This window comes from Urocampus carinirostris, chromosome 7, assembly GCF_059441175.1.
Source record: "Urocampus carinirostris isolate Australia breed hairy pipefish chromosome 7, RoL_Ucar_1.0, whole genome shotgun sequence".
NCBI lineage: Eukaryota > Metazoa > Chordata > Actinopteri > Syngnathiformes > Syngnathidae > Urocampus > Urocampus carinirostris.
Window position 1 is genome coordinate 22,644,492 of NC_142355.1, and position 26,159 is coordinate 22,670,650.

The 26,159-nt window shown below is 38.1% G+C and overlaps 1 protein-coding gene across 1 annotated transcript in view; it reads right to left on the minus strand.

Annotated features, from left to right (window-relative positions):
• The window catches only part of trpm1b (transient receptor potential cation channel, subfamily M, member 1b), a 48,317-nt gene extending 23,149 nt beyond the window's left edge, over nt 1-25,168 (minus strand). The window contains exons 1-10 of the mRNA XM_088340196.1: nt 24,969-25,168; nt 11,186-11,262; nt 9,685-9,880; nt 9,339-9,552; nt 8,000-8,124; nt 7,762-7,933; nt 7,336-7,510; nt 5,170-5,293; nt 1,149-1,221; nt 961-1,061 (exon numbers count right to left, since the gene is read on the minus strand). Of these exons, the coding sequence (XP_088196322.1) occupies nt 961-1,061; nt 1,149-1,221; nt 5,170-5,293; nt 7,336-7,510; nt 7,762-7,933; nt 8,000-8,124; nt 9,339-9,552; nt 9,685-9,880; nt 11,186-11,262; nt 24,969-25,040 (1,329 nt within the window). The 5' untranslated portion in view covers nt 25,041-25,168. The remainder of the gene's footprint in view (nt 1-960; nt 1,062-1,148; nt 1,222-5,169; nt 5,294-7,335; nt 7,511-7,761; nt 7,934-7,999; nt 8,125-9,338; nt 9,553-9,684; nt 9,881-11,185; nt 11,263-24,968) is intronic.
• Between the last annotated feature and the right edge of the window lie 991 nt (nt 25,169-26,159).

A 26,159-nucleotide genomic window follows, 5' to 3' on the forward strand; every position in this document is an offset into this window, starting at 1 on the left:
TACAATTCACCACAAAAAGAAAAATAATTCAAAAAGTTCAGTTTTTTTCCCCCGCCTTGCTTACATGTTACATTTAAAACATAACAAAAGTAACAAAAATATCTTACGCTAATTTAACCTCACAGGTGGGAAAGATAGCTTGTTGAATCAAGCTTTTATTTACCGTCTTGCGATGTAAAGCTGTTTTTGTGTTTGCTATACTATTGACTTAGCCGGAAGTGAACGAAATAAAAGTCTCTGGTCAAAATCGGAATTAGAAATGTTCTTTTTTTAAAAAACACAAAACACAAATTTTAATTGCCTTCTAGTTATTTGGATATTCATTTGTTGATTAAAAAAACCCTTGTGTTGCATTTAAAACTGACCTCTCACATTATTCAGAGTACATGACACCATGGATGTAACCGCCCCTTCTTGCGGACCCCCAAATTCAACCCAAGCACCTACAAAAATGATAGCATTTTTAAAACTCTCTTTTCTTTAATAAAGGATAGAAAAGGCTTAAATATGATTGAATAAGCTAGATAAAAAGTTATTAAAAAGGAAAAACAAAAAAAATGTGAACATCTCAGCGTCGGAACTACTCCACTGCCTTCAGTCCATTTGATTCAGAGCATAGCTCCCCCGTTTGGTTAATGTAATTTGCGGCAGAGTCTGTGACGGCTCCAGAGTATTATGGTTAGAGTATGTTATTCAATGGTTATGTTGAACAACTATTTTGACCACCCATGGTATTGGGTATTGGCTTTATCGTCAACAGTCCTCATTTTAGCTGCATTGAATTGAACTCAACAATAATTAGCCTAGCTTGATTGTTTTATTGCATAGTAATAGTGTTTCTGCTAACCACAAAATGTGATGTGATATTCAAAAATGGAAAGTGACACTCTTGAACAGTGTCGCATGACCCCTAATCCGAACCTAAAATCGCCAATTTGACACCTAACGCGAGCTACTCACAGGCAAATTGTGGCCATAGACAAATATGTGATTGCGAGCAATATCCACTCGGTTCCATGCCAGAGCCAAACTGAGCTGGTCAGCCGCTGAAGCGTTTGTTCCTGGGAAAATACAAACAAAAGTTGCGCAGGAGCAAAAAAGAAGAACAATTTGGAGTCTTGCAAATGATGTTTCGCAACTGATAGTACCTTTTAACAAGGCAGTAAGTATGGCCATTTCTATGTCTTGCTGACCCTCGGAACCCATACGAAAAACTGTGATCTGTTTGTGCCGGAGAAGAAAACAATATGTTGGAAAAGAAATGACAGGTGATGGAGATGGATGTGATTGTTTAAACAGGTGAAATAAAGGTTGCAAAGCGGTAGAACATTTGAATTCTGAAACTATTGAATGTTCTTGTGATCCTTAAGCAGATTGGAACAATCTTATTACAGCAACAGAAGTTATATTCAGTGGGTCCTGAATAATCACATCGTATTTGGTTATATGGCAGAATGTATTGTTATATCCATTCATCCATCCAGTATCTGCACCACTTATCCTCAGTAGGGTCACGGGGGTGCTGGAGCCCATCTCAGCTATCCCTGGGCAGTGGGCAGGGAACACCCTGAACTGGTTCCCAGCTAGTTGCAGGGCACACAGAGACAGACTCACAACTCACTCATTAGCACCTAGGGATAATTTGGACTGGCCAATTAACCTGACATGCAAGAATGTGGGAGGAAACCGGAGTGCCCGTAGGAAACCCACGCAAGCACAGGAGGAACATGCAAACTCCACACAGGAAGGTTCAATCTCATGACTTCAGAACTGTGCTGCACACGCGCTAACCACTGCGCAGCCGTGCTGCCTTGTATGATCATGTATTGTGATACTGAAAAACCAAATTGAATTTCAAACTAAAAATAATTTACTCAGCTTTATTTTGATTATGTTGAGAAATGTCGTCAAACTATCATTTCAATCTTTTTTCAGGTTAAATATAATTTTGATTCCCTACGCCCTACTGTAATTATGTTTAACCCATTGGATGCATGTCCTACCAGTACATACAGTCAAAAATTCGATGTGGAAAAATTAAAAATACTAATGGCATCAAGTCATAAACACATTTCATGAGAAATATTCGGAATATGACAATATTACAAGTTTTTATATTGTCAAAGATTTTGAAGAATAAAAACCTATGGGATAATTTTTGACCTTACACGCAGCTGTAGTTAAACGTCTTTCCATTGCAATCTTGTCATTTGATTCTATTTTCTATTTTTTATTTTATGTTATACTTAAATTATTTTATGATTTATTTTTAAATGTATTGTTTGTTAATGCAAAATCCACTGCAGCCTGCTCATCCTGGAAGGGGGATTACCTCATGTGCAGTCCCTTCGCAAGGTTTCTTCATTTTCCTCTTGTTGAGGTTTTTGAGTTTTTCCTTGCCCTCATGTAGGTTTTATATCAGGGGATGATGAAATAATAGTCTGTAGTTTGCAATAGTCTGTGCTCTTTGCAGCCCTGTGAGACTCCTTGTGAATAAGGGTGAAATAAATAAACATGATTTGACTTGAAGGCATCACCACTCGTGAAGGTTTTGCAGCATTTTGCATGAGTTGTAACTCTGATCCCATGCCCCTGTTCAACTGAGACCACGCCCCCTGTAACATACAGATATGGAACCTAAAAAAGACCTAAATATGACAAAAGGAAAATGGAGAAAATATGAAAGTAAAAAAGGTTTGTATCCAAAAAGGAATACAATTTTAATTTCAAATATATATATCAGCAATGTCATGTAAAAAAAAGACATATCTCTGAATGTATTTTTGTTTGTTAGTCAATTGTTGAGTTGTTTAAGGAGTAACAGTGAGGCTTTTAACTAGGACAAAAAAGTCCGATCACATCACCCCGATTTTGGCTAACATGCATTGGCTCCCAGTTAGCCTAAGATGTGATTTCAAGGTTCTCTTAGTATTATACAAAATCATACATGGACTTGCCCCCTCATATCTTTCAGATCTGATTTCCCCCTATATTCCACACCGAAGCCTTCGTTCTGAGAGCGCAGGTCTTCTGGTGATCCCAAGAGCCAAGAAGTGTTCCGGTGGTTCGAGAGCGTTCTCCATCCGGGCACCGGTGCTGTGGAATGCCCTTCCCACTAAGATCCGATCTGCAACCTCAGTGGAAATGTTTAAATCTAAGCTTAAAACTCACTTCTACTCTATAGCATATGAATAACCTAAACTTTTCGTAAAAAATATCTCTGTATTATTTGCAATTGCAACATCCTCTGCTGTCTGGTAATCCTGGAAGGGGGATACCTCATGTGCGGTCCCTTCTCAAGGTTTCTTCATTTTTCTCATGTTGAGGTTTTTTGAATTTTTCCTTGCCCTCATGTTGGTTCCAGATCAGGGGATGTTGTAATAATAATCTGAAAAAATAGTCTGCGCAATCCTGTGAAGCCCTTTGAGACTCTTTGTGATTAAGGGCTATACAAATAAAAATGACTTGACTTGACTAATAGTTATCCATCCATTATCTGCACTGCTCATCCTTAGTAGGGTTGGGGGGTGCTGGAGCCCATCTCAGCTATCTTCAGGCAGTGGGCAGGGGACACCCTGAACTGGTTGCCAGCCAGTCACAGGGCACACAGATACAGACAACTCACTCTCTCATTCACACCTACGGAAAATTTGGACCGGCCAATTAACCTGACATGCATGTTTTTGGAATGTGGGAGAAACCGGAGTGCCCTGAGGAAAGTCGCACAAGCACAGGGACAACATGCATACTCCACACAGGAAGGTTTGATCTCACGACCTTAGAACTGTGCCGCACACGTACTAACCACTGCACCGCCGTGCTGCCCATAATAATCGTTATATTTAATTTATTGTTGCTTTCATTGAAAAAAAAACATAATTCAAACTTAGAGAACTTGACATGTAAAAGTGGAAAATTAAAGCTATTTTTAATCAAAACAATCTCGAAATAAAATCAAATTCATATTGAGGTTTCATTTGTATTTGTTGCTGTCATTTACAAGAAAATGTATCCATACATTTTTTTTGTTTTGTTTTTTCATGACTTAAATCGACCCTCAATGGTTTATTAAAGAGTAATTCAAAGGTTTGTTATTCTGCCAATATTAAATGTATCATTGCTGTCAAGTAAAAAAAACATCTATATGTAACAAAATGAGTTTTTTTATGCTCTTGAAAAGAAATACACATTTTGCAAGGCTTTTTCACATTACAGATTTTTTTTCCAGATTCAAGATGATTAAATTGATTTCCAATTCAATTCTGTTTTTCAAATTCAAAACTTTTGGCCATAATTTAACTCCATAAAGAGACAATTTAAACAAAGAAAACTAAATGGCGCCACATAAAGTGACAATATTTTCAAATTGTAAGCCATTGTAAATTTAGTAAACATTGGTTCCAACTAGTGAACTATTTTATTTATTTTTGGCCCAGCTGCTCACTAGAGATGCATTTAGGGTAAAGCGATTACGCTATGGCACTAGACAGTGATTCACCTGAAGGTCATGACATTTTAAACCCAAAAGCATCTCTTTTAAAGTTTTACATTGTTTAGGTCGTGTTTTTTTTTTAGGTCCGTTTAAATTGCTTATCTGGGTGTCTGAAAGCATTAGGTGGTCTAATACGGATGGATGCCCTCTGGTGACTGTGTGATAGCACTCTGAGCTGAGAGGAACCAGACTAAGGATTAAAGAGATGGATCCTTCCATCTGTGTTACATAGTGCATGCTTACCGTAGCTGGATGAGTCCGAAAGCCAAGGCAATGTCTGTGCTTGGATCTTGGGCATCCAAAATGTAGCAGATTAAACCTATCAAACCACTTTGGTGCCTCATTGATTCAACAAGCGGACACTTTGAGGATTAAAAGGCTTTTTTCTTCACACTTTGGTGCACCATTTGACTGTGAGGGTCGCCACTTTGCAACCTTTGACTTGATGCATGGGGATGATGCGGATTATTCCACATGGCGGGCATGAGCACGGCGAGGAGGAGAAAGCAGGTGGTAGGGATTATGTTGAGTCAATATGTTAATTGGAAAAAAAATAAAAAATAACACATGAGCGGATGAATGAGCGTGGAGACCAAACGCTTGATGTACGTGTTTATTGAGGCACACATGGCTTTCAGATGACATCGTATGAATTTTTCTTTTATTCCTTGACTCACCAGTTCCCTTTTCTTCATGCACTCCATTACCATGAGCAGGATTTGCTGGGACTGGCTCTTGCTGTAGTTAAACGTCTTTTGGATGGTCACCAGGAGTTGGTCTCGAACGTCATCGCTCACAAGTCTATAGGACATCAAAGTTTAAGAACTTTATGTCATTTAATGTGGCTATTAATGTAGCTTTTATGGCATCTTTCTTAGAAAAAAGATTTAAAGTATGTTTTAAAGTAAGCCCAAGTTACCCAAATTCCAGTTTTTTTATCCTTTGATCTCTCAGGGTTTCCAATGTTAGGTTTATTATAATTTAGTGGACACTCAAAATAAGCAGAGAACAGGCGAGGACCCAAATGTTCCAACCTGTTCTAAAAGCCTACCTCGGAAAGCCCTATCTTTTTATTAAATCTTCAAGTTTAAAAAAGTAGATCCACCCTAAAGGGTGTGGTATCAAAGAGCAGTAACATCATTGGCCGATAATAAGAATAATGTAAACAGTGCATAATAGTCAAAATAACAAACTGGCACCCAATGCAATCTTCTTTGTAGTTGTCCTATATGAAAAACAGAATCAACTTAAATTACGATCTGAGGATCCTTAATGTCCCTAGATTTGGTTGCGACCCGAAGCATAAACCTAAATGAACAGTTAACATATTTTCACAAATTTTTAGCCATTATAAATTGATTGCACTCTTTGACAACATAGTAACATCAAATTCTTGTCATCTCTAAAAGTGATGATTTTGTATCAATGCCATTCGACCATATTTTTAACCAACACTGATGGAACGATTGTTCTGGAAAGTTTTTAAGGGATTATAAATTTTGACATCTAACCAAATGCATGGGGCATCCCACCAATGTTTCTTATTTTAAGGGTCATTTTTCTACTTTTTAGCTATTTCACTTGTTTATCAAATTAAGACGAATACTATTTCAATTAAGTAAAACTACCCTATCTGGCACATTGTATATTGTTTAGATTGTTTTTTTCCTAATTGTAGAAAAAAATATTACGTAAAATGTGCAAAATCCTCTACCATCTGTGAAATAAGATTTTGTTTTACTCATTTTAAATGTTACGTACATACATTCTGACTGTTTAAAATATCTCAAAGCCCAAAAAATATATATACTGCCAATTGGGGTAGGAATTATTTTGGTAGTCAAGTTTTTATCTTGTGGAAGTAGAAATGGGTGTGAGTTTTGTTAAGTAGAGGGGAAGGTATTTTTTACTGAGGTTTTTTTCTATTGCCAAATTCATTCATTCATTTATTCTCAGAACCACTTATCTCATACATGGGTCATGTCGGGCTGACATCAGACAATAGGCAGGGGACACCCAGGACTGTCTGCCAGCCAATGATAAGGTACACATAGAAATAAAACCATTCACAATCGCTACCATACTTAGGGACAATTTAGAGTCACCAATCAACCGGACACGCATCTTTTTGGAATGTAAAAGAAAACCAGAGTGCCTGGACAAGTACCCACTCAGGCACAGGGAGAACATACAAACTCCACACATGGAGGCCGGTAGCTGGAATTAACCCAGGACATCTAAACTGTGAAGCAGACAAGCTAACCAGTCAACCACCATGCTTTATGTACAATTTGTTTCAAGAAGCAAGATAAAATATCTTAAAGCAACACGAAAATACACAAAATCAGCAACATTTTCTGCCAATTGGGGCAAACCTTTGTGGTGAACAGGTTTTTCTTAGTTTGGTTGTGAAGGTAAAAATGGGATGGAGTTCTGTTTAGTAGAATACATTTTTATTGGGTCACAGTTTTTTGACCATTGCCAAAAAATAAGATTTCTTTTTTTAATAATTTTGAAGTTTGCGGTTCCCTTAACCGCCTGGGTTGTCAGGGAACCACTGTGGTGTGTCTTGGGAAAGTACAGCCTGGCGACAGCCATCCCACTCCAGGCTGGGTTTTCGGGTTGGGGTTTGCTCCCCCAAATGAAACGGGTAGTACAGGTAGCAGGAGAATCTTCCTGATCCAGGTAGCAGAAGAATCTTCCTGATCTAACTAAGTTAAGACCTTAATATCTGGTCACTGCTGTTGTTGTTGTAAAAGTGATGTCCAATTAAAATAAATAAAGTGGCCCTTGCCTCCCATATTCTTTATTGTACAGTGTGTGCCTAGAGCATAAAAACGTACCCGCCGTCCTCCGAGAATTTGTGTGCGAAAGAAATGATGTCGGAGGCACGGCCACTGCCGTCGCACACCACCACCGGGATAGGAGGTTCGTCCCGCAGACTTTCCAGTGCGATGGAGATGACGTTCGGACCTCCTTCTACTATCAGACACACCAGTGGGACACCCTGGCCTAGACCTGTAGACCACAGTAAAAACAGTCAATCTGTTTTCATTGTAAAATACAACACTTTGAGAGTAAAATGTGACATAAATTGCAGAAAAGTAAGCGGAGTTTGTGGTGACACCTGAGCATCCCTTTGCTGTCCCTGCCTTATCAGAGCTCCAGGCATAGGATGACAAAGGGAAGTCCATGTGTCACAGAGGAAGCTCTCCATCCATCAGGTGATGCCACCCCCCAACACTATCCTCACATTTGCTGTCACTTACGGGTGTTGATCTTTTGCAGCGAGATGTGTTTCTCCAGCAGGCGGCGCAGTTTGACCTCTGAGCCGTACTTTCCGCAAGTGCCGTTGTCTGTGAGGATGAAGTGCGAATGGCTGTTGTTGAGCACAGCCAGCTTGCTCAGAGGGTTGGCCATCGTTTGGTAGGGTCTGGTCACCTGAAAGGAGACGTTCTCTTGCCGGTTGCTCCATCATTTAAGGTTCTTCTTTGTTTCATGACTTACATCTTTCCCGATAAGATCCTCTTTGTTCTCCAGGATGCCCCATGGGGCGATTCCAATTGCACACACTTTCCCCCGTGACTTGGAGGAGTGGTCCTTCAAGGCGTCTCCCACGTGACGGATCACACCTGAAGTAAACACATCGGCGTAAAAATAATCAGGTCTCTCAAGCATATCTGATAAACATAGTCCAACAGTTAGTGAAGCCAAAAATCAAATAGCTTGTCGTTTGGAGATGAACCGTGGCCTCAAAAAAAGCCTATAATTGTAGTGTTTAAACCCATCATAATGGCAAAATCTCCCTCCCCTCTCGGCCAGGACATTGCAAGAACATTATGTAATAACAGTTGAGTGCAGGGCAAATCTTGTAATGTCACAAACAGTTATTTGCGTTATAAGGGAACGGTAAACGTCAGCGGTGTCAAAGTCAACTGTTTTGCTACAAGCTGAGGGCCAGAAAGATCAAATGTTCATCAAAAAATATTAAAAAGATGCACATAGCCTAGTGAACCTAATCAAACCTCCTGAAAACTAAATTCTAATATGATTCAATAAATAAAGCAATAGCCTCTTATGACAAACATTGACCTACAATATATTTGGAAATTCCTTTTACAACCTAAAATCAAAGATTTTTTTTTAATGGGGGGGGAAATCTACCTATCTGCACTACAGGAATTAGCTGGCGGCTAGCCCATCAATCGGAGAACAGATGTACATCAAACTGTTAGATTATTCTTCTCAGATATTAGATAGAAGACTTGAGCCGACCTGCTAGGTTGCTGTGACCTGTTCTTGCTTGACATCTTACTATCTAAAAGCACTGTTGCACACATTATTCAGATTGAACCAGTTAGGACCATATGATCTGACATTGGCATGATGGTGAGGCCAAATCAGCCCCCCCCCTGGCTCCCACGTGGGTGGGCAGCTAAGACAGTATTAGACTAGGTACTATCTTAGATAAGACAGACTTCTTCTGAGTCATTCTGAAAAAGGCATCACAACTGTGTATTTAATTTTTCTGGCATTTAGTCAATAGTTAAACGAGAAAATGCAGTCTTCTGGTTCTTATTTCTAGTATAGTCAGCATTCAAGATAAAAGAACCGCGCTGAGGTTCAGGCCCAACTTTACAGAACATACGTTCTTTCTGCCGGGTCTATCTCTCTGAAGTTTCACCGAGGCAAGTGTGTTATTTTTGCGCGGGTCGGTTCTAATAATGACTCAAGATCATCTCAGGTGTTGTGGAAAATTTTCTTTTGGTCCAGATGTGGCCCGCAGGCTTTGGCTTTAACATTAGCGGCATACATCTTTTCAGGCTGTCATGGTTGTCGTTCTCACCTGTATTGACTCCGCCTGTGAAGATCCAAGCGCCCGTTGTGACTGCCGCTTTAATCAGGCCTTTGCCAAAAACTTGCTTGAGTTTGGGTTGGAGGTCAAAGTTCTGGAGGCCTCCGTGCACGGAGATGAGTAGCGTGGGGAGCTCCAGCTGCCAGTCCTTCACCATCAGATGCAACAGGTTGTCCGGTTTAGTGTCGTAGGAGACTCGGATGTACTATGAGATTCAGAATGAACTCACTTAAAGGAATAAAAGGAGGTTTGATGGCTGTAACCGTCAATGGTGCTGGACATGTATCAAGATATGACGTTGTTTGCCGTCAATGGCACTTGTGTTGAGGTTTCTCACCATGGCTTTGTTGATGAATCCTCCACCTTGGAACTCAATAACACCGAAAGAGTCAGTCGGGTAGGTCCTGGTGTGTTTGATCATACTCCATTTGTCCTTGGGGGTATCGATCTGCACCAGCTGGTGTGCTTCCTCCAAGGAGTTGGCGCCCGGTGGAATGGCCACATGTTGCGTGGTCAGCTGACCGCACTGACATCTGAACACAAGACATCAAGATTCTAATCTCAAATACAATATTTTATCTCATGCCACAAATCTTTTTTGCTGTTATTTTTCTATTGTTTTTTAGATGAAGCGTATACACACTGTCACACAAGTTAAACTGTATCTATTATTTTTTGCTTCTTTCACATACTGGGATGTATAGATACTCTCCAAAAACAAAAACAAAAAAAACAATCTTTATCCTGACCCATTACGATACCCGTATACAGTAAACCTTCAGGATAACGCAGTTCACTTTTCACAGTCTTGCTACTTCACTGACTTGCAAGCTGCGTTGTGTTCTGGATTTGGATTGGCTAAACAGTCTCCTTGCTATAAGTTCATATTGATAGTTGGAATCATATTTGACAGTATAGTAATTATTTTTGTAAAAAAGATAAATAGTAATACAGTATTTTCATTTGTTAAACAAACACGAGCTTGTAAAAAAAAGGTTTGTTCTTTGGGTTCAGTGTATAATACAGTATTTAATTGCATACTAATTGTAAAGAAAGTGTTGGATATTTGGCGTGAAACCCCGCAATTAATAAAGATTCACTGTACAAGAAAGGATTATGTCAAAATATTTCATCCACAAACTCTAACCCTGGTTAAAAGTGTGTTAGATTGGCATTATTTGGCGTTTTGGGGGACTTGCAAACTCTTATAAAGTTGAATTGACCACAAAACACAGTAGGATAAAGTATTCAATTGATTAGTTAAATAATTAAATGTGTGTAAACCAAGTAGACCTCTGAGGTCCGAGCATTGGGTAAAAGTTCTTAGTAAAATTGGTGTAACGGCATTTTGCAGTATTGCTCCACGCAAACATTTTCAAGTCAGTTTCACAAACCAGTGAATGTATATTCTTGTTTAAAGAATAAAATTGGAAATGATCCATTCCATCATAAAAAATGTATTTAATTGACAAAAATGTTGATAATTATTTGTGTGAATTTGCTTTATTATTATATTTTTTTCACCGCATGGTAAAGGTACTCGTCCAGTATTATCTTCAGGATTTAGGTACATGTTTGAGCTTTAACCGTTGATATAAACCGCAAATATAAACAGCTACTCCAGTTTTTTACTGCTTATGTTAAGGATGATGGTACATTCTGAATTGAAGTAGTTCTGTCTTAACTCTAAAGTATAACTTTTGCTTTTATTAAACACAAGCGTAGGACATAATAAATCATAAGAGTTTCTAATGTAAAATGTCTATGATTTAATTTCTTCAGCATAGTTGGGACAAAAAACGATTTTAAATAATCATCCATAAATGGACATGTATTACCTTGTGACGTCTTTGGTAGGAAAGATATGGACGCATTCTCTTTTCAGAAAGGTCCTTTCAATCCAAACTCGCTGCGCCTGGAAAGAAAAAGGACAAATTGTCCACCTCAGTCCCTGTTTGACTCCGCAGCCGGTCGCCTACGAGAATCCTCGCACAAAAGCTGTCACAGGACAATAACGATTTTCAACCGGGAGCAGAAAATAACCTGGAAACCTTCTGCGCCATTGTGGAACATGAATGACTAATTATAAAAAAGTAGAGCGACGAGATCTTTGCTTTCCAGGAAAACATTGGCAGTGGCAGTGGAAAAACAGGAACTTTGTGTTAGGCCGCTTCATTAGGTCCTCGCGATCACTTTTTTTTCATTTCAACTGTTAAAATCTTGTAAGCGTGACTGAAAGACACAACTAATGGATTGTGACGGATGCCTTGTGATTAGGGAATCACAAGATTGCTGCTACTTTTCTTTTTGATCATGGCTCAAGGCTGTTTCATGTACAAAAAAATCAAACTGGACTAGCAGAAAAAAAAAATGCTAATTTTAATTTGCTTGTTGTCTTTGGTTCAGAATGACCCACTACTGTGTTTTCAAAACGCAGGAAAAAAAGCCCCTACATGATATTTTACTTAACTTTAAATATTATGACTTTTCTTAGAGTGGTCCCAACAGTAAAACAAATAAAATATTATCTTTATTCACATTTTCATGAAAGCTGTATAAAAAAAGTACAAAAATAGTCCTCGAAATGAGGACAACTTAAGAGTTAAGCATACTGTATGTTATTTTAGTTTTTTGATATTTTTTGGTAGTAAAATACAAAAAAACTGTACTTGAAACAAGAAAAAATCCCTTATCTAGCAGATGTTTTTTTAATAATTTTAAGCATTTTCATTACATTTTGATTAAAAGTATTTACTAAAATTAACAAAATGATATGTTGATATTATATTTAATTATATTATTTTTTTAAAAACAAGATAAAATATCTTTACACAAAAAAATATACAAAAAAAATGAGATAAGAAATCTGTCAATTTTGTTTTTGGTAGTGCAGGCTTATGCATTCGTTTTTTAGTTATTTTTCAATATTTTCTGATCATGTAATTTGCAGTAAATCTTGCATAGAGTTATGTTATAAAAACCTGCTCTTCTGTCGGTAGCGTTTTCCCCCATTTGAACAAAGTAATTAATAATAAAAAACTAAAAACAATAACTTTACATCATTGGCAGATTTTATTGCTCTTTTCAGTATAATTTCTTTAAGATATTTTGTTTTGTTGCTTCTCATATAAATTAAGAAATGGTCAATGAAATAAACAATATTATTTTCTATGGTACAATATTTTGGTCATTTAAAGAAATATATTCCTCTTCATTTTTTGAAACAATCCCCCCAAAAATGTCAAAGCAATCTACCATTTTTGTGTGGTGCTACATTTTGAAGATCGTACTCCTGTGTAGGTTTTCCCCTATTTTTTCAAAGTAATAAAAAAAAAATGTTATTGGCAGAATCGATTGCTAATTTTCTGTATAATTCTTATATTTTAAGATGTTGTTTTTTAGGCTTCTCGAATAAATTAAGAAATAATCAGTAAAGTAAGGTGGATTCTTCCAAAACTAGAAAACAATACCAAAAGAAGAAAGGAAAAAAATTGTATAATTTAAAAAATAATAATCTTAAAATTAGAAAAAACACATTTAAATTAAGCAACTTTTTGGGGGTAAACATCTTTATTTAGTGTTTAAATAAAATATGTTAAAATAGGTTAAATAATTCTATAAAGAATCAATAAGCAAATCAAAAATAAATGATCTTTAAATGAAAAAGAGATCAAAATAAGCATTTTTTTTTTTTTTTGCAGATGCAGCGTTCAATTGGGCATTTAAACAGTTAAAAACACACAATTCTCTAAAGATTCAATAAACAAACCTGCAGCAGTTCCACTTACATAAAAAAGAGCGTGCACAGCTGAAAAGTGAGCCGGAGCTGAAGTTGCCGCTGCCGCTACCACAGCCTCACTGAATCGCACAGGACATGACACTTGTTGACTTTATGAGGGCCGGCTAATATGATGAGCATGTGAGCGAGCTCTTTGTTCGGCCCAGTCTCATGACTCCGGTTCAAGGTAATCCTTTTGGGAGTCCCATGACCCCCTTACCCATGCCCACGGGGTATTTGAACCCAGCACAAGAAATCTACTTTGATAATCAGCCCTTAATCTCGCAATTTGTTCTCTTTTACTTGCCGTTGCCCTCGTGGAAGGAGAAGGGAGATGCTTGTTTTTGTGCATTTTGTTTCAAAAACAAAAACGGACACCCCCCAAAGACCCCAACAAAAAATTCCAGCTACTTTGATTTCAACCCCAATTTACATAATTGAGAGAATTGGATGTAGGCATTCTTTAGGAGGCCGCTCTCCTGCTGGGGGCGAGCTCAGTCAATTCTAATTGCAGTTAATCTTTATTTTCACCACGTTTTGTTGGAGTAAACGATAACAGCAAATGGCAATCGCAATATCCTCATATCTGCAAAAGTTGATTTTTTTGTTTTGTTTATTTCCCACCCAACAAAACTGGTCGATTAGAAGTAGGAAATTGTTGAAAAGACTTTGTTATTTGGTTGTAAAGTGATTATCTCTTCTTAGACCACTGATTCTCAACTGGTCGGACTTCAGGACCCACTAATTTCACCCTAACGACAAGTCGCGACCCGAATCAAGAGAACATTTTCACTTCTCAGATGTATCCAATGAAAGGATTGTGCAGTTTAAACCAGCAGAGATAGAATATATTCATTTTTTTGTTTCAAAAATCAAAATGACCAGCAAAACCAAAACCACTTCAGGTACCTTAGATGCTCACAACTAAGCTTATATTGCATATAAGCCTATATCACACATGAACAACCCCCTAAAACGGCTTTAAAATAGCCACATACTAAAAGAAATTCAACATATTAATAAAGTTTGTACCTAAGAATTTGTATTTTTCAATTATGTGGTAAATAAAGATGAAGACACTGGTAAAAAAAATAAAAAAATACAATTTTTAGACCATTTACTATACAGTGCTTCAATGGGCATTTTCAAAATTCACCATTGTTTACTTGTACGACTTGATCACTATTATCACCCTTTTCCTTCCTGTTATCGCTAAAGGAAATAAAACCCCCAAAAAAAGCAAATAAAATGAAATGTGGTCCCGCTCAAACGCACTGATTGACTGAACAGGTAGAGTAGATTGAGCAGGCCATTATCTCCATCTACTTTTAAGGAGTGTAATTGACCTTCAGTTTTTTTGTTCTTCTTTGCATTATTTGGCCAAGGAAAAGGCCCAAGACTTTCACTTTTGGGTCCCGACCCACCAGTTGAGAATCACTGTTTTACACGTTAAAAAACAACAACTTTTCGGGGTCTAATTTTGGACCAAATTGCACGACGTAAACACAATTGGACTGCATTTGGTCCACGTTGGATTGGTTAATCACAACCCTTTTTAATGATGATTGTGGGACTAAATCACGTCTAAAACGGACCCAACTAGGTTTAGGGCAAAATCCAATGTCCAAAAGATCTCTTTTGGTTGAGAAATAAAGGTTAACAAAACGCCTTTTCCAAGACATAGAAAAGACAACTTTTGAGTTTAACTTCAGACCACATTAAACAGGATAAACAAGACAGAATACTCATGGACAGGAATTGGTTCGCTTTGGATTGTATAATCACAACCCAATTTTAGACATCTACTGTGGGACTTATATAATGTCTAAAATGGACTAAACTAGATTAAGCGCAAAACTGATTTACCAAAACACATCCTTATTTTTTTGTGTTCTGAATTCAGACCACATTATAGGAGCCAAACACAGCAATGACGATGTGTGGAGTAGATTTGGTTCATGTTGGGTGGGCTTACCGATGAGCAGCACCAAGCACTTTAGTTTTTTAAAATGATGAAACAAAACAAAAAAAAGCATAATTTTACAGTTGGCATTCAGGACAATGAAAATGTATTTATACGTTATGGGATTGAATAAGTTAAAAAAACACTGTAACGCGGTTGACGGCCCCGAATTGTGGTTTGTACACCACCGGTGTAACAAGTTATCAAAAGCTTAATGGTGATTGCTTTTAAAAAAAACTTTGAAAACCTCTCTAAAGAAATCGGTCACACTATCAGCATTCCTTTTATGTTTGAGAAGTTAAAATGCATAAAAAGGCAATTTGAAATGTCCTTGTTTAATCACTTTTGTTTGCGTTCCGGCGAAGGAGTTTTTGATTATCGAAGAAGAAAACACAACACATTTTAGAGGGTTTCGGTCAAGCACGTGGCATGGTCGTTTCAGCGTACTTAAACTTATTAGATGCGGAATGGAGAACGGCGAGCAGCTGCCTTGCTGGAGCTGCCTTTGAGCGCTTAGCTGAAAAACCTTGAAGATTTGGATCACATTGGGTCACACGGGGGAAATTAACGGGAATTAAGACAAGCCTCGGCACAATCACTAACATTCATTCCAAACATGCGCAGTTAGGAAACAGCAAACTCCACATAATGGAGCTTTGTGGCGGGGATTGACATTTCACTAATTTGGAAATTAAATTTTTATCAGGTTAATTCATCCATACTAGACGTGCAACATATCAACATATAATCTATTGATTTTTAACAAATCTATTTATCGTTCGGATACCCTTTCAAGTCAAGTCACATTTATTTATATAGCCCTAAATCACAAAAATGTCTCAAAGGACTGCACAGGATTACAATTACAAAATTGCACAATCTTAAACCAGCATGCGGGCAAGGAACAACTCAAAAACCTCAGTGTGAGGAAAAAAGAGAAACCTTGAGAAAGGACCTCACATTGCAGCTTTTTCTAATTTGAATGTGAGTAATTTGTGGTCTCAAGCATAGAGTACGCGGATGCGTAATTCGTCCCTACTGATATTCTGTATATTCTTGCATCCAAGGAGTATTCAAAATTATTAAATAAAAATACTGGAATCTGGGGGTCAGTTTATGTGCACTTATTTGATAGTGTGTCACCAGCAGTCCTTGGGGAGGGGGCGTGTCTCATACAGGAACATCGAAAGCAAGGGGGCTTCATTTATTTATTTATTTATTTAATTATTTGGTCCCCTTAAAGAAATTCATGTTCACTGACTGTACCAATGGCACAGTGAGTGCTGTCGCAGCAGAGCGTGTTCTAAACGACCAATTCACAGCACCTCGTATTACTAGGTAGTCCCCCATCCAAGTACTAACCAGACCAGACCGTATATGGCTTTGTCGTGATATGGCTGTAAACAGGTCAATTTATGGTAAAAGAGTACTGAATTTTGGTCTTTTTATGTGTAAAATTATTTTTGCAATACGCCATGCCTAGAGAAAAAAACAAGATGTCTTGGATTTTATCCAGTAATCGAAAAAGAAATATTCAAGGGGTTTGAAGACAAAAGACAATGGAATGTCTCAACTTTTAGTTTGCAAGCTCTCAAGAACGCACAAGCCAATAATTATCAAATCAAATCAAATTTTCAGGCAATAAATTACCACTAATAGTGTTGGATATAAAAGCATCATCGTTGGTTGGTGTACAGTACACGTTTACTTCTATTTCTTTCGTGACGTGGCTTTTTTTAGGCAGTTTTAAGGGGTCAATTTCAATGTAAGTATCTATGAAATTTGGAGCTACATGGTTACTTTCGGAGACGCTCCCCTACTTACGACCATTCGACTCTTTTTGGGGATGTCGAAAAATATCCGGACATTGCTATAAACCACATTTTGTATTGTGCACCTTTTTCCGAGTACAGGACAGTTCGGTAGTGCTTCTTTCCGCTGCTTCCGGTGTATGGCGCTTTGACGACATCCACCCCAAAAAAAGAAATCCATCTAGTTCGTGTGTAAACAGACTGAACTTTGACATTTTTATTGTTTAATATCTCATGCATCCATTTTATATGGTTGGTGTGAAGTGTAAAGAAGAGGTGAGCCGTTTCTTTTGAAATTAAAGTGGAATAAGAAAGCTTGATACGGTTGAGAAAAAGGTTGGATCGTTTTTTTTTTCGGTCACTTTCTACCACGGAAGAAGAAGTTGCCTAAATATTGAAGCTCATCTTCCAAAAGTAAGTTAAACCTAACCTTACTTATCTTTATAGAGCACATTATTTCATGAAATGTACTACATTTGGGTGTCAGTAATCTGCGGGGAAACAGAATTACTTTTCAAATAAAGTACTGAGTAACTGATAACATTTTTGGGGTACTGCTTCCAACACTGGTCATAAGGGATTTAGGGGTCCTGTCTGGAATGTGATGTCACCAGGGTTGAAGATAAAAGCCGCTTGGTTTTGCCGCCCAATGGCGGCCCGGTTGAAGATTGATGCGGCGTGAAGGGAAGGAAACCCATGTGGAATCCTTTTACTGTTTAAGGAATATTTCAGAGCCACGCTGGATCCCACGAGGGCCGAACAGAAAAAAAGCCGCCTTTCTCCGTCTTGCGCTTGACTTCATTTGCAAGGAGAAGGGAGGGTGGGTGGCCATTCGCTCCACGAGATGGGGCCTCGATCCCGTGGTAGGCAAAAAAAAAAAAGTCTGCGATGGCTGTAAAAGAAGCTGTTTTCATTGCGTGTAAATGTGCTCGATTGTCATCTGGGGTTTGAAAATCCAGTTAGCTGTCACATGGGAGCAACAAGTCACTCATTAGCTTCGCTAGCAGAAGCGGTCATAAGACACCTTTTAACGCAGCCCACACTTGGGGAATGTTCTAGCCCAGGAATGGGCAACTATTTGGAGTTGCGGGCCACATTGGGCTAAAAGATTTATGCCACGGTCGATAATGGTGACTTATCTAATTTTATACTTTCAGACATCTACATGATATATATCTTTTAAATAGTTTTATTTTATCCAAACACACACACACACACACACACACACATATACACACACACACACACACACACACACACATATGCATATGCATACTTTCCCTTTAACTCTCTCCACATAGACTCACGCTCTCTAACTCTGGAACTCTTTTACTCTATAATTCTAACCCAAATATTCTATCTCTAGAATTCTAACTCTAAAACTTTAACCCTAAAACTCTAACTCTCGCTCACCCTCTCACTGAAAAAACAGACATACAAATACCTTCACGTACATATATATGTACATATATATTTGTATAGTTATCGGTTAAATGTTAGCAGCGTTATGTAGCTTCTTATCCAATTCTAAGTCCTGATACTGACCTCTGGCCTAGAGGCAATGGCTCCCTGCTGACTTCCGCCTGACGGGGTCATGTGATGGCCTCAACACAATGAGCAAATTGTGGAGACATTAAAACCAATGCCTTCTTACATTCAAATACGGGATGGGAAATGGAATTTCAAAAACATTCCGCTTAACAGAGTTGCAACTTGAGGCTATATGTGATATTAGTTGATTTGTTTTGGACCAGCTGATCCTTAAGGCGCCAGCTTAGGAGTTGGCGTACATGTGATTTTATGAAACAAGCCATATTTGTTGAGAAAGTATCACGTCCTTTTTAAAAGTGTTTCAAAGAAAAGTGGAATGGGTACAATTCAGTTTTGGGTATTGGTTTCACAATTTCGCTTATTAGATGCAATGACGTGCAGTCGGAGGCAGGTGAGGCACGGCCTCATGGAAAAATGTAGTATTAAATTGTAATGGATGGTTATATCTATTCAGTGTTAAAGCACTTTCTCATTTATCTTATCAATCTGTTTCAAAATAAAAAAATAAAATAAAATTAGTATGTAAGATATGCAAAACGAGGCATGCAATTATTTTGCCTCATGACAGAGGGCGATAGTAAGAGCAATTATTCTGATTTAGCGTATAACTCAGCTCCAAACAATAGAACTAGTGATTGTATTAGCAAGCTAACAGCAAGTCATGCCATCCAGTATTTTTTTTTTTCGTTGCATGGACTTTTTTCAAAATGAAGGATTACCTATTACCTATCCGTTAATGCACTTTAATTAAAAAAGGAACATAGCAGAGATTTCATTTATAAGTCACATACCTGTCAACCTGTAAGTTTTTGCCATACAAAGAACCTTTATTATGCATTTTAAGACGTGTACGACGTACAAGAAAATCTGTACGGAAAAACGCAAATTTGTCAAATATGGGTACCATCCGACTATCACAAAACGGTAAATCAATCAAGTCCAACGAGTTCGCCGCAGTAGCCTCTATCTCGGTATCGGGTTTTTTTTCGTTGCAAACGAAGCGCGCGGTTTGATGCTAGTGTGCGCATGCGTTTGCCGCCTGGGGATTTCCCATGGTGCATCATTCCAATCACACGTGAACAAAGCGAAAGCAGAGCAGTAGGCCTACATTACAACATAGTTTTGAATTTTCTTTGGATACAATAATCAAGTCGCAATGGCCAAACCTGAATTAAAACGCCGTAAGTCATTCTGATCTGAAAACAACAGGCGGGGTTGATTGAGTAAATTTGAAATACACGTGGTCTTAAAAAACATCGGATTTCATGTGGTGGTTGTGTAATGAAAGGAAGTCCGTCACTTTTTAGAGAACCGTCTTTTTCTCTCTCAAACGGCACACTTGCTTTGATGCATTATAATACAAATTATTTTGTTGTATAAAGAAGTTAAGAAAAAATGAAGTATAAAAGGAGAAAATGAAAAAAGACAGGTTTGTGGTTATCCCTTTAATCAGTATATTACAAACAATGATTTAATGCAGAAAATGAATTAATAATTTGAATAGGAAAATGTATTATTTGTTTTGATTGCTGATTCGGGGCACCTGCAAATGCCCCGTTGGCGCCAACAGCCAGGGTCGCTGATTTGCTCCTTGACTCTTTTTTAAACCACCGGCTTCCAAGAGGAAGCTGTCAGACCGTCCTGTGAACATATGCTTTTAGCTAGGCAAGCTCTGTACCTTCCGACAATCTCCTGCCTCGTTTTCTCCTGCCTGATACCTGTTGCTGACCTATTTCTGGACCCGTTTCTGCCCTGCTCTTCCATTCCGGCAATCGACCTGTTTTGCCCTGTTTCCTGCCTGATACTTGTTGCCGACCTTGCTCCCCTGCCCGGCTATCGACCAGCCTTCCTGAACTTATGTCACACTTTCTAAAACTTTGTTGACATCTTGATCATATGTTCTCCTTTAATCATGGACATTAAAAAGTAAGGGTTAGGTCATTTCATTAGAGAGCACCAGAAAACAATTATAAAAACAGTGATAAGATTTGTTCGATGAGTAAAATGAAGGTTGCCAGAATTACATTGTACAGTTATCATTCTCATTGGAAATGCTGCACGATTTACAAGAACCTCTGATTATAAAGGAGCTCTGGAGGTAGAAAGGTCGTCTTGGGACCAAATTATTTGCAGGTTCAATTCCAGGCTCCTCTCAGTTAACTTTCAAAGTGTCCCTGGGCAAGACGCTGATCCCCTAATGCCATGATAAGCTGGTTTGTGCCTAGCATGGCTGACTAGAAGGGGGATTACCACTAGTGAGGCCCCTTCTCAAGGTTTCTTATTTTCCTCGTGCTAAAGTTTTGAGTTTTTCCTTGCCCGCATTTTGGTGTAAGATCAGGGGATGCTGTCATTGTAACCAGTGCAGTCCTTTAAGACATCTCATGATTAAGGGCTATACAAATAAATTTGACTTGACATGACCTCACTCGGCTATCGGTGTGTGAGTGTGTAAGTGAATGGGTCAAGTGTGAAGTACACTGTAAAGCAGTGTTTATTTTACCTCTGAAAAGTGATGGGTCACGGGGACTCGCAAGCTCAAAAATCTATTGGTCCCAACAGAGATCTATGGGTCCCCAAAATTTAGTGTTATCGAGGTTAAAATCGTAAATCGCCGACAAATATATAATATAAATCTATATATTCATTCAGTTTTAATCATCAAATTATTAATTCATTTTCTGCATCAAATTATTGTTGGTAATATACCGATTAAAGAGATAACCGCAAACCTGTGTATTTTTTATATTCTCCTTTTATACTTCCTTTTTTTCTTAACTTCTTTATACAACATAATTCGTAATATCAATCATCAAAGCAAGTGAGCCGTTTGAGAGCTCTTTTTAATGAGCTGAGCCAAAAAAAGCCGGTTCTCTAAAAAAAGACGGACTTCCTTTCACTACACAACGAGATCTCGTTGGCCGAGATTGGCGTGCAGACGAAAACTCGAACCGCAAGCCTGACGTAAAGTTTGGAGTGCAGTAAATCTTTGTTAAAAAAAGTAATCGTGTAATAATGACACTTTTGTGGCAAAAAGGTTGCGTCCCGGGGACGCACGTCGATTTGAGATTACGCGTCCCCAGCAAAAATGATGCGTCTAGGACGCAGGGACGCGGGCAAACAAGAACACTGTGTAAAGCGCTTTGAAGGTCCTCGGTGACTTGTTAAACTGCTGTATAAATACACTCCATTTACCAGATTACTTGACACATTATGTGACATATATATATAATTTTTAAAAAATAATTTTATTTACATTTTCTTTGAACTGGTTTTACAGAAAATTGAAGGAGAAAGTAAACATCAGGGTATGACATTTCCCACCTAGACGACACACTGTAATGGGACGTCGTTCTAAAAGAGAAGTCAACCCTAAAACTGTCTACATATTTTTTCTGTTGTCTGAGCATTACATTGAGATGATCTTTTCAGAATAATGCACAATTTTTCATCCATTTCAGGGGGCGACAATCTATTTATTTACTGTAGACTGAAGAGTAGACCAATCACAGCTCATTTTTTCGCGCCCGAAATCGAACTGTGACAGTCGTGACTTGGCAATGGCGATATCGTTCTTGGTCAACATCAGATAGCAAAATGTCATCTGAGTTCAATTGAAAATACAATCTTCGAAATAATTTTATTGTAAATTGCATCTAAAAAATGCAATATTAATCCGACTATTGTGTTCAGACTAAATGGGGAGAGTGCTTTCCGTCATCTGAAAAATACATATGTACAAAATTTGTTTTTTTAAACCTTTATTGAAATCGTCCCTAAAAATTCAATTAAACAGTGATTTAAATTGTTTTTCCCAATCTAGATTAAATAATTGATTTCATGTAAAAATAAATCTGTATACATCATTTAAAAAAATATTTTTGGGGAGAATAAAAATGTTTTTTCATTCCCATGATCAAAACATATTTTGGGATTTTTTTTCCCACATTAGCGCCAAGTTTGGTGATGTACTCTTTTTGAAAAATCTGGCAATTTGGCCGTTTTACATTTGAATAAACTAAATTTGAAGAATATTTTAAATGCACATTTAAATAATACAATATATATATATATATATATATATATATATATATATATATATAGAGAGAGAGAGAGAGAGAGAGAGAGAGAGAGAGAGAGAGAGAGAGAGAGAGAGAGAGAGAGAGAGAGAAAATGTGTGTGCCACCCCCAAAAATTAAAAATGTAATTAATACACACGTTCATCTTTATTCATACATAAAATAAATATAAAAAAAATAATATTTCCATTGTTTAACTTAAACTGAGTGCTTGGCAACCAATAACTCTGGTCAATATTACAACTAAAACAGTTAATTAAAAGAGATTTATCATAAAAATAAAGAATTGTAATAGTTTAAACAACAACACAATTTTGTACATTTCATTCAACTTGAAAAAAATGTTTTTTTGTACTAACAAAGACATTTCCAAAGGTGTGTATTTATTTTAGTCTTTTAGTGATTTTTGATTTTCTTTCTGTGAAAAAATAAATAATAACATTAACAAAAAACAATTTGATAGGAGAATTACACCTCCTCTTCACATTTACGTCTTTTAAAAAACACTTTAAATAAAGTTCTTTACTTCCAGTGCATTGGTGTGAAAATAAAATCATTGTTGTTTGTGGAAACTGGAAATTTGGAGGCCTGCCTCACTGAGATAAAAGAATGGATGTCACTTAACTTCTTGCGCCATAACTCTGAAAAGAACTAAATGTTTGTTATTGGTCTATCTAAATGCCGTGACTTGTTCTCAAAAACTCCTCTGAACATTGACAAATGTAATGTCACTCAGAGTGACTCAGTCAAAAATTTAGGTGTCATATTTGACCCCGATCTGTCCTTTCAAAGACACGTGAAGACTATTACTACAACAGCATTCTTCCATCTTCGCAACATTGCTAAAATTCGTCCAATGCTGTCTCAGTCAGATGCGGAGATTATAATTCACGCGTTTGTTACTTCCCGTCTCGATTACTGTAATGCACTACTCTCCGGTCTCTCAAAGTCCAAAATCAAGAGCCTTCAGCTGGTACAAAATGCTACAGCGAGGCTTTTAACCAAGACAAGAAAGTTTGATCACATGACCCCGATTTTAGCTAACCTGCATTGGCTCCCTGTTGGCTAAAGATGTGATTTTAAGGTTCTGTTGGTATTATACAAAATCATACATGGACATGCTCTCTCATATCTTTCAGATTTAATTCCCTCCTATGTTCAGGTCCGGAGCCTTCGCTCTAAAAACGCTGGTCAACTAGTGATCCCAAGAGCCAAGAAAAGATCTGCAGGTTTGAGAGCGTTCTCCATCCGGGCCCCCGTGCTGTGGAATGCTCTTCCCCTTGAGATTCCATCTGCAACCTCAGTGGAAATGTTTAAATCTAAACTTAAAACTCACTTCTACTCCATTGCATACGAATAACCTACTCCTCTTGTCGGTTGAAAATAGTTTGTGTAATATAGTGTAACAATCTGTGAAGCCCTTTGAGACTCTTCGTGATTTAGGGCTATACAAATAAAAATGACTTGACTTGACTTGACTTGACTTGACTTGACTCTTTGTGATTAAGGGCGTCACAAATAAACATGACTTGACTTGACTTGTTTCGAATCTAGATTGGCCCTCAATGGTTTATTGAGGGGTAAATGAATGAGTATTTTTTACTTTAATGTGGAATAAAAACATCTCTAAAGATTTGGGGGCGGCAGTTGCTCAGGAGGTAAAGCACTCGTCTTGGGATCAAAAGGTCGCAGGTTTGATTCCCAGCTCCTTTGTGTGACGCATTGACTTGAAAAGCACTATGCAAATGCAGACCATTTACATTTTGGGGTGTTTCATTGTCTTCCTGACAGAGAGAAGAATTTTGGAAATGTGCTTTTCACATAACTACACAGGAAACAAAGTCTTTTTTTGGCAAGACTTTTTTAAATATTAGCGAAAAAGTCAGCACATAGTGTGACTCTTACTGCCTCCTAAAAGATTAGTGATGTCCGTAGCAAGTCAAAGGCAGTGAAGGTATTAACGCAACCCAAATGTTAAAAACAATAAATGAAGGAATAGTTTTTATTTCTGTAATGATTATTGGCCAGACTGGACCCTTGAGCCATAACCGCCCAATACCTTCCCTAGTCTGGACTGGGGAGCAGACGTTTGCATATAAAAACTCACAAATCTCATCAGTTGCTTTCAAGGACGGATATATTAATAGGAGTGTTAATGACATGAGAGCAGACTTTATAGAAACATATCAGAGGACTGCCGAGCTGGCCATACTGGGCCATTAGGAAGGATTAAAGTCAGTCAGCAGCTCTTACTCGAAACCCACTCAGCTTCACTTAACAGTTCACTCGCACGCTGCATAAGATCGGAAGTCCTGAAACGTGATTGGACGAGCCGGCGTGTGGACTTTGAGTCCGCATGCGGTGAAACGTGAACATTTCACGTGAACAACATCAGTATTGTTATTCAGTCAGGAATAAACATTTGAGATTCTCGTTCCCTACCTTCTGCGAACCAGACGTGGTACGTTTGAGGGAAGTCCTCTTAAAGGTTCCGCTGGGCCCTTTAGGGTCCATGCTGAATATGCCGGTGGAAGCCCGGAGAGTTCAAGGCCGACATGGGCGTCAGTAAGCAGCTGTTGAGGAGCAAACTTTAGTCACAAAATAAGGAGACCGAGCGCTTCTTCTTCCCTCAACGCCGCTAAATGCCGACTGACAACACACACATGCCGAGCAGGGATATAAATCACTCGATGGCATACTTGACACATAGACCCTTTTCCTCTGCCGCGCATCCCATAATCAGGATTAATGCAGCCAGCGGTCTCCGAGTCTAATGGAGAGAGCTTTATTAAATGGTTATTGAAGGTAAATCTACTTTGGTACACCACAAGCTCCCAAAAAAGGCTTAGTGCGATCATGCAAACTGCAAAGCTAAACATAGCGCAAACGTCCGGCACCGAAAGTTCGAGGACATAACAGTTGATTTTTTCTTTATCGAAAAATATAATAAAAGTAATGTCTATGCTGAAAGGTGAGATGCGGCGTTTTAGGTGATCTTGAAAACATTAAAAGTTAGATATTTTCTCCATTATGAGTTCAAAGAGCCCTTACACTTTGTTTTCCATTGCGCCTACTGTATGAGCGTGTCTTTAACTTTTAGCATAGCCTTCCAAGGCGCAACAGATTAGGTAGGAGAAAATGGGGTGGGGAGGGGGACTTGAAAAGTGACGTCATGCTCTTCTTGGCACTTTTTTGTTTTCTTATTATATGTCAGTGTAGCATGGAAATGGTGAAAGTAAGAAAAGGACTGCTTCGAGTAGAGTCCAAACACCATCTCAAACCCTAAAAAAGATTAAAAAAGAAAGGTTTATTTGATTGCGTTTAGGAAAGCAAGTGCTTGCACGCACATCATAAATGAGCAGACAGGGGCTACAATAATGACACAAGCCAGTAGATGGTGGCAGCAGGTAAAACATTCCAAACTACGTACAGGTCGTTCAAGACACTTTAGAACAATTAAATAACAAGCGGAGGTTTGTGTTGCTCACATCCTCGCGACTACGAGATTGATTCAGATTCCTGCTTTATCAGAATTCTGGACTGAAATGTTTTATCTTGAACAGCTGAAAAGTTTCAGGTAAGTATCTTGGACGATGGATGTAAGGTAAGTGCCGCACGCAATTGTTTATCGTC